The sequence below is a fragment of the Amaranthus tricolor genome, chromosome 9, assembly GCF_026212465.1.
Source record: "Amaranthus tricolor cultivar Red isolate AtriRed21 chromosome 9, ASM2621246v1, whole genome shotgun sequence".
Classification (NCBI taxonomy): Eukaryota; Viridiplantae; Streptophyta; class Magnoliopsida; order Caryophyllales; family Amaranthaceae; genus Amaranthus; species Amaranthus tricolor.
The window spans coordinates 15,025,007-15,035,416 of record NC_080055.1 but is presented as its reverse complement, the minus strand read 5'-3'; the positions used below and the strand labels follow the sequence as shown (position 1 = coordinate 15,035,416).

General features: G+C 34.6%; 2 protein-coding genes across 4 annotated transcripts; both read left to right on the top strand.

Moving 5' to 3' along the window:
• Positions 1 to 386: 386 nt before the first annotated feature.
• LOC130824270 (probable beta-1,3-galactosyltransferase 2) lies at positions 387 to 8,231 on the top strand. Of its 3 annotated transcripts, XM_057689206.1 has the most exons (11): positions 393 to 1,145; positions 2,491 to 2,587; positions 2,699 to 2,763; positions 2,858 to 3,051; positions 3,141 to 3,201; positions 4,700 to 4,772; positions 4,891 to 5,011; positions 5,195 to 5,282; positions 5,367 to 5,492; positions 5,588 to 5,697; positions 6,619 to 8,231. In XM_057689206.1, exons 1-11 carry the CDS (start codon positions 1,039 to 1,041, stop codon positions 6,765 to 6,767), a joined length of 1,191 nt encoding a protein of 396 aa, XP_057545189.1. In that variant the 5' UTR covers positions 393 to 1,038; the 3' UTR covers positions 6,768 to 8,231. The 3 variants fall into 3 exon arrangements, with proteins under 3 accessions (XP_057545187.1, XP_057545189.1, XP_057545190.1); XM_057689204.1 differs by having other exon boundaries at positions 387 to 1,145; positions 5,195 to 5,492; XM_057689207.1 differs by lacking the exon at positions 393 to 1,145 and having other exon boundaries at positions 2,518 to 2,587; positions 2,699 to 2,758; positions 5,195 to 5,492.
• A 1,660-nt stretch (positions 8,232 to 9,891) lies between these two features.
• LOC130823283 (uncharacterized) lies at positions 9,892 to 10,410 on the top strand. The gene has a single exon (XM_057687905.1). It carries the CDS (start codon positions 9,892 to 9,894, stop codon positions 10,408 to 10,410), a length of 519 nt encoding a protein of 172 aa, XP_057543888.1.

Genomic DNA, 10,410 nt, shown 5'->3' with positions numbered 1-10,410 from the left:
CCAAATTTAACCTCAACTCATTCCTTGATATATATATATATATATATGAATAGTATATCGCAATAAGATATGTTCTATTAAATTTTTTGGAATATTATATTTTTGAATTTAAAAGTTATATATAAGATTTTTGATTAAAGTTTCTTAGAATATAATTTGTTTTCAATGTTGAAATATTTTCTAATTAATAAAGTTTTTTATGATAATTTTAAGTTCTAAAATATTTCATCAACAAACAAAAGACATTACAATCAAAATTTATTTTGAGAATAACAAAGAATTATTATGATAAATTGTCGGAAAATTACTCAAATTTACCTTAAAAAGTAATACTTATATTAACAACTTAATTTCTTTCATTAAAATCAGTATATATATTTTAAAACCCTCTATCTATTTTATAAAAATATTATAATTTTAATAATAACATATAGTTGCATTTCTATTATAAATACATTTATATTAACAACTTTGTATATTACATTAATTTTTATACTAATTAATTATATAAAATGTGAGACACAATAAAAAAAAAAGTGACTATTTTTAATAATACCCATTTTAAATAGATCTTGCTCCACCGAATTTCCCCTTAAGTATTTTGATTTAGCATTGATTTAAAAAATACTCGAAGAAACAGTTTCAAAGTGTGGTGGGTCGTCTCCTAAAGACGGTTCTTCCTGAGCTTCGAGTAGAAAGTGACTTCCCCAACGCATTTGTCCCCATTTCTATTATATTCTTTCTTTACACTTTCTATCGTTTCATCTTTTCTCTTCTCTGCCCAATAACACCGACATTTTCAGTAAAGAATCCTTCATTTTAATTTCAGGTCTTGCTCTTTTATTTTATTCAAGATTGGATTTTGGGATTCAAAAACTTTGTTGCTATTCATAAAGTTTCATTTTTTTACCCTTAAACAGTCTTGTATTGGAATGGGTTCTTCTTAGAATTTCGGAATTTTTATTGGATTTTGATTTCTGGGTAGTCAAAGATAAGCACGGAAGTGGAAAAACAACAACCCAGAAAAGATTTTCAAATATGAAGAACAAAGGATTTGATTTAGCTCCTAAGAATATAGTTTCTAGAAAATTAACACTTCTACTTTGCATTGGGTGTTTTTGTGCAGGCATGATATTCACTAGCAGGTTATTGCTTTTTCACTGTTATTGGTTTTTTTTTTTCCTTATTCTTGTTTTTATCCTTTAATGATCACTGTCTAAACTTTAGGTGTTTTATTTGTCAATGTGAGAAATTTACCAAATTGATGTCTTTTATGATGTGGGTTTCTATAGTTTTTGGGAATTTGTGATCAGACTGTGAAATTATTGGCTGAAGTTTTGTCATCAAAGCTTTAAATGCATCACTAGAACTGATTGTAGATAGCATATCGGTTCGATGACATAATAGTTCCAAGTTTTACCAGCTTCCATAAATTGTGATTTCCTATGTCACTTCTATAAATAGATTATTCTTGCTTTGATAGAGTTATTATTGCCAAACTTATAATATAAAACATTAACGGAATTTGGTTTTCTTGGATCAGAAAAGTTTTTTAATTCTTTTTATGGAGTGGAGTAGGTAGAGTTTTCACCTAAAATGTTAATGTGTAAGTTGTCAAAGTGTTAGCAACATAGCGCGGAATTTAGGCAATTAGATACCTTTTTTTGAGCTATGTGAACATAGTTAATGTTTTCTTTATGTTTGGTGGAATCAGGAATGGTTTGATTATGGTATGATTTGTGCTTGATGATTGTATAACTACATATCATAACTTTTGTCTTTTTGAGGATAATGACTTATAAGATCTTGAATTTGCTTTAAACAATCAAATTATGAAGAAAGCAAAAGTGTATGGATACTACTTTATCTGTAAGTTGACTGTATTTTGTGTGTTGTTTTGCAATTGAGTCGATGCCTACTATCCCTATTCATGTTTTAGGGATCAAAATCCTTTTACTTTACTTTTCAAGCAATTAATGGATCACATATCCAAATTGCACTTACTTTCGGGTGTTTGCAATGACTAGTTGGTTTTCAGTCAACCATTTTGCTCACCTTCTCCTACATAGAAAACTTGGGTATTTGCTATGTAATTTAATTTGAATTTAACAAGATGAGGATAGGTTTCATTTGTTGTAAATGATCAATCAAAAACATCCTCTTCGTGATCTAAAAAGGGCAAGTTTGGGTACATCTGACCACGCAAACCCCTCTAAGTGGGAGCCATTCAATAGCTTTGGGGAAATGGAATGTTGTTTTCAACTATTATAAAGTATTGATGTCATGCTCAAAAATATTTTCAATCTCCCAACTTGCTTATGGATCTCTTACTTGTTACATTAAAATCTTCTGAACTTATACACCTATTCTATATGGTATGCTGGTTTCTTTTCCATTTCTTTTAGACAACTTCATGCCTAGTGCTAAACACTGAAATGATAGGTATATATAGTGCTGAATATTTTTCTGAATGATGTTTTTCTGTCATAGAATGTCAGCAGTACCAGAAGAGCAGGGTGTATTCCGACGAGCTACAATGGAGGACGGACGACAGAATTTAATTAAGGGGGACTGTGGTCCGAGAAAGGTCAGTTTCTTTATCCTTGAAAAGTTATTATACTACTATGCAGTTTTTATTAAATGGAAGTTAGAATTGTAGCTGCTTCTTTTTGATCTGTATGAATCCTCTTTTTTGCAGAAGGATGGGGAAAATGATTCTAAAAGTCTAATTGGTGAAGTTTCAAAGACACGTCATGCTGTACAGTACGCTAATTTCCTGTCTTGTGGCGACTAAATGAAATTTGCTTGAGTTAGTAAGTTGTTAATGCTATTAAATTTGCGGTGTATCTTTGTACAGAACTCTAGATAAGACTATATCAAACCTTGAAATGGAGTTAGCTGCTGCAAGGGCTACACAGGAATCTATGATGGAAGGATCCCCTGTGTCAGAACCTGGTAGCAAAAGGAAATATCTGATGGTAGTTGGCATTAACACTGCTTTCAGCAGTAGAAAACGAAGAGATTCGGTCCGTGCAACTTGGATGCCTCAAGGTTTGTAAATTCATCGATGTTGGTTTAAATAAAAAAAATTGAATGGCGCTTGTTCTTGATGCAATTTTCTCTTTGTCAACGCTATATAGGAGAAAAAAGAAGAATATTAGAAGAGAAGGGCATCATAATGCGATTTGTCATAGGTCACAGGTAGATATTTGTTAACATTCCATGTTTGTTGCTTTTGTTTTTTTCTCCTTATATTACGTGTTCATCAACATGCATTTTCTTTCATTGACATGCCTTCGTTCCATTTTCATTTGACTGCGGAAAAGTCATCTGCGTAAATGTGTTTACTTTCAGCAGATAGGCCACTGGAACTGAATACACTCAACTCTGAAAAAACTACACGGTCTGATCCTGGCTATATTAGTATAGATTTGAATGACTAATTGGTAGACGAACAGGAGAGCACACTCTGGAATGCAATGGTTTTTTCTTGTATCAATATACTATCATTGAACACAATGTTTTTTTCTTCATGGTAAATCATATAGGAATAGGACATAAATCAATTATCAAAAAGGTTTTTGGTAGAAAACTAACTCTGTGAAGCTCTTCATAAAGAGCTGAACATTACTCAACACAAATACTTTAACAGCCCATTTTTATCGGTATTAAATAGTGGGAATATTAATGGAAAATTAGTTATTTTGATAAGAAAATCCATTGGTAAGTTAAATGATTATAATTGTTTTACTTCAATCATCTCAATTTTCTTCATAAGATTCATTCCAATACATTATCAAATAGAGAGGTGATATTCGGTAGTGACATTTTACACATTTTATGAAAATTTAAGTAACAAATTATTCCTATTACCATTATTTAGTCCCAACAACTAAACAGGCCGCACGAGTCATGAATTCACCAATTGGAGTATTGCTATATTTTTATAATAAGAACTAGAAGTATATAGTTACAGACTTACAGTAGAAAATGCAGCCCCAATGAATAGTTGTGATGAGAATCCAAGGAAGCTGAGCTTTTAGCTGGTTACCGCAGATATCAAATCACTTTTTTTTTGTTTGCACTCTAGAGGCTTGCCAATATTCCCATTTGGCCTTTGTTTTGGATAAATAATAATAGAATATGGATATCATGAAAGTAAAAGCATACATAAAACCAGAGAAAAAGCCTATCATCATCCACAGAGGACATTTCAAGCTTGAAAACCTCATCAAATTAGGGTTCAAGCCCCAATTTAACCTGTTTGCTAAACATTCCTACAAATCCTATCTATTGCTCTAAGCTTCTTTTTAAGAGGGATGAAAGCTAGACTCCAATATTACACCCTCATTTTGGGCTTGGACATCCTTGTTAAAACCTTAAATCTCATACTCCTCAGTCCCTTTACAAGTGGTGAGAATCAAATTTCCATCACAAGGGTGGAAGAGAAAGTTTTCAACCAGTACCCATGATTGGATTTCTATTTGTAAATGTTAAACTACTTGATAGGTGCTAAAAAATGTTGCATATTGTATTTCAATTTGGAAATGGAAAAAATGCTTGTGGATTTTACTTTTACGTTTTTTATTGCCACCTTAAACATACCTTCAAGTGTTCTGGAGCATATGATTTTAGTCTGTTAGCTAGTTAACTCTAAAAAACACTCAACCTAGTTCCTTATTTTTGTTGTGTTTCCTAGTGCAACAGCAGGTGGTATCCTAGATAAAGCTATTGAGGCGGAGGATCAAAAACATGGAGACTTTTTAAGGCTGGTGAGTTAACTTATGTCAAGTAGATAAGCCACTGCTGCAATATTGTTCCAAAAACTAGAAATTTTTCCATCTTACTGAAGCAGCTTACTGGGTTTCCCACATGAATGCTATCGAGCAGGAACATGTTGAGGGATATCTGGAATTGTCTGCAAAGACAAAAATATATTTTGCCACAGCTGTTGCTTTGTGGGATGCTGAGTTCTACGTCAAGGTTGACGATGATGTCCATGTAAATATAGGTAAAACCCTTAACTTGGCCTTGGATTTTTTCACTATCCCCCATGTACAAAGTGTTATACAGCCTCTCTAAAGTTTGATTTTTCTAATGTTCTGCTTTAATTAATGATGAAAAACTTATCATTATGTCATGTAATACTTGGTCGCTTAACTTATTGAACATATCTTTGTGTGGTTTGTTGCAGCGACACTTGGAACAACCTTGATTCGCCATCGTTCAAAGCCTCGGGTGTACATAGGATGCATGAAATCTGGTCCGGTCCTTGCTCAAAAGTATGTAGAAATAAATTTTAGACTATCAGCTAACTACATGAACCAAAACTATGCATTTACTGATGTTTTTTCATTTATGAACAGGGGAGTAAGATACCATGAGCCAGAACATTGGAAGTTCGGAGATGATGGAAACAAATATTTCCGGCATGCTACAGGGCAGCTGTATGCCATTTCAAAAGATTTAGCTACTTACATATCTATTAATCAGTGAGTGCTGAATCCATCTTTTATGTAATGATAACCGTTATCAGCTATTCTGAACGCTGTATCATATCTTATGTTTGTCGCTTTTAAATTTTCAGGCATGTGCTACATAAGTATGCTAATGAAGATGTCTCTTTGGGTTCTTGGTTTATTGGTTTGGATGTGGAGCACATAGATGACCGCCGATTGTGTTGTGGCACTCCACCTGGTAATTTCATCCATCCTATCACTCTGGGGGAGAACTCAAAGTTCTATAATATGGAGAATTGACCTAAGATCCTCAAGAAACAACACCAATATTCAATTACCTCAATGCCATTTAGTGGTTTCCACCTAAACTTCTACTTAGAAGGGGAATTATACGTCACCTTATACTTGTTAAAACAAAGAGTTGGTTTCTGATTGACCCATAATAGGAACCATCTTCACATGACCTAGCGAGCCAACTTACTATAGTCCATTATAATCTGAAACCACATGACTATAAATCTTCGGATGCATCAATCATCAAGGGTTGATGCATCTAAGGCCTTTAATGATTAGATAAAAAGGGGGGAGCGTTGAGATAACAAAGTGTATATTCATGAATGTGCGAAAACAGTTACAGACTCAGAGTTCAATTTGGCCAAACTCAGAAGAAGGTTATGTTTCTTAGATCATCTGACTTCTATGGTGAATTGGTGAGCTTATGCTAACCGGAAATGATGGCAGTTTGCTAACATATCTCGTCCATTAATCCTTATATACACCGGTGTGTCATGATGCAAAGATTAAGAAAGCGATGAATATCTGATGTCACACAATATAAATCTCAAACAAGCAAACATGTCATGTTAGGTTAGCTTCAAATTCAAGAGTAGTAAATATTTTTCTATCAATTCCATACCTAAATTACCCATTTGTGGACGAGTTGGGAATATATTCTTTGTCGTGCTTAAGGGTTTGTTTTTGGCCATGTTCAACATTATCTTCTATGAGCCTAGCCATATTCATTCATTCTGAGCTTTTGAAATCCTGCTGCCCTCCCCTTTGCCCAGTAAAGGTCCAAACAAATGCTTTATGAATGTTTAGAACTCTGGCATGTCTGTAATGAATTAAGTCTCATACTGATGTTGAAATTTTACATCAGACTGTGAGTGGAAGGCTCAGGCAGGAAACGTGTGTGTTGCATCATTCGACTGGACATGCAGCGGAATTTGCAAATCAGTTGAAAGGATGAAGAAGATCCATCGACGGTGTGGTGAAGGAGAGAATGCATTGTGGAGCGCCTCTTTTTGATCATAAGACATAAAACAACAAATTTCCTCCATATCAGGAGGATTTGATCAAGTATTTTTAGTAGTTTGATCAATGTAGCTAATACCACTGTATGTAATTTTGGATGTGTAAAATTGAGTGAGAAATCTCAGAGAGGGATAGAGAGAGAGAGAGAGAGAGAGAGGGAAATCATATAAATAGTGTAGGATTCTGTTCTGCTCTCCATTTTAGAGTAGGAGAGAAGCAGAAAGAGAATTGTTTTGGATGAGCACAAAAAAGAAGCAAAAAGGGTTGCATCTTGCAAGCCCCAATATTCTTTGAATAATGTTGATGATGTTAACAATAAAAACAATAAGTAATAGTGTTATCATATCCTTTAAAAGATGTAATTTCTTGCTTATCTTTCATCATTAGTATCAGATGAAGACATTATGACTCTTCTTTGTCTTTCTTTTTCAATAAAGTTGTTAACTTTGCGAATAATGGAGGATAATGCTCTTTAACATTCTTTAATATTTCATCTTAGTGATTTCAACTTACCACCGGGCAGCGATGATATTGCATTTCCCCTCGTTGCTTTCTAGAAGTACACTAGATTACAAATATCAAGTGTTAACTTTCTTTTTTAACTATTGTTTTTAGAGAAAATTACTCAAAACTATCTATTCTATAGCACCCTCCGCAAAAATTACCGATTCTAATTTTTTTTGCAAAAAACTACTTTAAATGACATAAATGTTTGCAATAGACTATCTGATGACGGTGTCAGTTAGTTGACCTTTAGTTCTATGTTTGACTTTACATATGAATTGCACGTGATTTCATTTAAAGCTATAAAATGTTCAATTGGCGTCATCTTTTCCTTTCCCTCCACTCTCAGTTGATGATTGCTCTCATAGATCATGAAAGGCATCCATCAACACTCAATTAAAACTTGAATGCAACATTAATCATCCCACCCAATCAACTGCTAAGTTCTGTAATTGTTATTTATTCCATTAATTTACCTCCAAATTCGAATTTCTCTCATATATGCTCTGAATCAGTACTTGAATGCGTGGGTTTATTTCATTAATCTACTCCCCAATCTCGATCCTCTGTTCTCTTTACTTGTTCTTCCTTTTTTTTTCGTTTGAGATTTTGAAGCATTCCTTCATGTTCTGTTGAATCATTTGTTGTTAATAGGAAAAAAAAAAGGAGATTATCAAAGGAAAAAAAGGTTAATTTCAAGTGGGTAACTAAGCAAGGGTAAATTCCTCTTTTCCAAAACCTTTTAAAATTGAATTCATTTTCTAGGGTTTCTGATTGCATTTTATTTGCTTGAATTTAATGATGCTTGTTGATTGTTGTATATGTGTTGTGATCTAATATCTTTATGTTGTGCTGCAATTTCATAACTGTAGAAATGTAGCACATTATTATTCTACATACGAGATGATGAATCTAGTGAACATTCGTTTATATTTTGGTGGGTTTTTTGTTACCAAAAACTGCAAAACTGAATAGAGACATTTAGGACTCAGCTTGCATCCAAATGTAGAAGAGGTTTGTTATTTTGAAATGGCTTATTGGATTAGCAATGAGCTAGCCTATGTTGATGTTGGTAGAATTTGGTACAAGAGGTATGGGTACACTATGTTTGCAGGTAGGGCAGAAATCAAGGATAACAAGAGCATCCCAGATTTCCTTCAAAGCCCTGAACTTGATGGTTGGGACCATCTTTATGTTGTTCATGGGGGTGATGACAGAGGTGAAGAAATCAGTAAGAAAAAAATCAAAAAAGAAAATGCCTAAAGAAGATGTGGCAGATGACATGGACATTGATGATGATGTGTGTATATCGAATGATGACTTGGACATAGATAAGGGTGAAGTGGGAGACAAGGTTAGTGGTGATGTGGAGAGTCCAAGTGGTCATTTGAAAAGGGGACCACCACTAAAGGACAAGGTTGCAAATGTGTCATTACACTCAAATCCTAGATCTAAAACGTAGACTACTATCCAAACCCTACTTCAATGCTCTGAACACCTTCCACAAACAACAAGTACTCAAACACCAAATACCCAAACAACAAGTGCACAGACTTCACACAACAGTGACTACAGAGCTGGTTCTAAGAGTGAGTCAAAGGATGATGATGATGTTGATTTGTTTGCAGAGAATGTAAAGTTTGGTTTGGATGATGTAAGGTTAGGTGATGAAGAAGTTAGGCGGACTGTGGATAAGTAGGAAAATGAGGAAACTAATAGGAATTTCTACTACAATGAAGGTGATGATGAAGTATGCAGTGATGATGATGAGACTTTGAAGGACTGTGAGGAGGGGAAAACATCATATCCAACCTTCAACGCTGAGGTTGACTTCAAAGGTAAAATTAATCTGTCCCTTGGCTTGAAATTCCATTCCGATTCTGTTTTTAGAAATGCTTTGAGGTATCATGCCATTGAAAGTGGATATAACCATTATTACTTGCACAATGGTAGTACTAGGGTGACTGTGTAGATATGATTGCAAGAAAGAAAGAGCTAAGATAGTTAACTGTGTTTGTGGGAAAGAGAAGAAGTGCAGCTTTAAGGTTCATGCAATTAAGTTAAAGGAAGAAGAGACTTTTCAGATTAGAACATATATTCCTGATCACAATTGTGGTCACCAACATCATAATAATAAGGTTACTGCATTGTACTTAGCTGAGAAGTACTTAGAGGATTGAAGGGAGAATTCTTATTGGGATGTGAGGGCCTTTCAAAAAAGGGTGAATAAGGAATTAGGTTGTGAGGTTAAATATTCTAAGTGTTATATGGCAAAGAGGATTGCAAAGAAGTTAATATTTGGAGATGCAAATGAGGAGTATGGTAGGGTGTGGGATTGTGCAGAGGCTATTAGGAACTACAGCCCAGGTAGTACAGACATAGTCAAGTGTATAGGTATTGAGAACCCACCTTCACTCTTCCCAAGAATGTATGTGTGTCTACAAGAATACCTAAATGCAATTCCAACCAAAGCATTGGTCTAGACATGCCTTCCCAAATAGGAGCAAATTTGGTATGCTATTGAATAATTGTTGTGAGTCATTCAACAATGTGCTTAGAGAGGTAAGGGGGAAAACCAATAATTTCATTGATGGAATGGATTAGGAGGTATGTAATGCAGAGGAGTGCAGTTAAGAGGGAGGGGCTGAGTAAGTTTCAGGGGGTTGTTATGCCATCTGTGGTGAAAATAATAGAAAACAACGAGAAGTCATGTCATGGTGTTAGGGTTATCCCTGTTGATGTTTTTGAGTTTGAGGTTGATGATAGAGAAGAGTCTTATGTTGTGAACTTGACAAATAAGACTTTTCATTGTGGTAGGTGGACCCTAATTGGAATCCCTTGCAAGCATGCCATTGCTTGCATTGTGCATAGAAAATTAGACTATACAGAGTTTGTCTATGAGGCTTACCATGTCAAGACATATGCCAAGACATACGAACCTAGGTTCCATGGAATGCCAGGGCATAAAATGTGGCCTACCTCCACAAACCCTAAGACATTACCACCTCCCTTTAGAAAAATGCCTAGTAGGCGAAATAAGAGGAAGAGGAGGTTGGAGGTTGATGAAGCTAAGGGTGGGGAAAAACAAGGCTTTGTGGTGAGGGAATATAAGCAAAGGAGGTGTGGCAATTAA

Bases quoted from the DNA above. Each gene is read 5' to 3' on its own strand.
- LOC130824270 (XM_057689204.1), top strand. From the start codon at position 1,039: ATGAAGAACAAAGGATTTGATTTAGCTCCTAAGAATATAGTTTCTAGA. The intron at 3,202-4,699 runs GTAGATATTTGT...TGTGTTTCCTAG, and splicing joins CGATTTGTCATAGGTCACAG to TGCAACAGCAGGTGGTATCC. The intron at 5,698-6,618 runs GTAATTTCATCC...ATTTTACATCAG, and splicing joins GTGTTGTGGCACTCCACCTG to ACTGTGAGTGGAAGGCTCAG.
- LOC130823283 (XM_057687905.1), top strand. From the start codon at position 9,892: ATGCAGAGGAGTGCAGTTAAGAGGGAGGGGCTGAGTAAGTTTCAGGGG.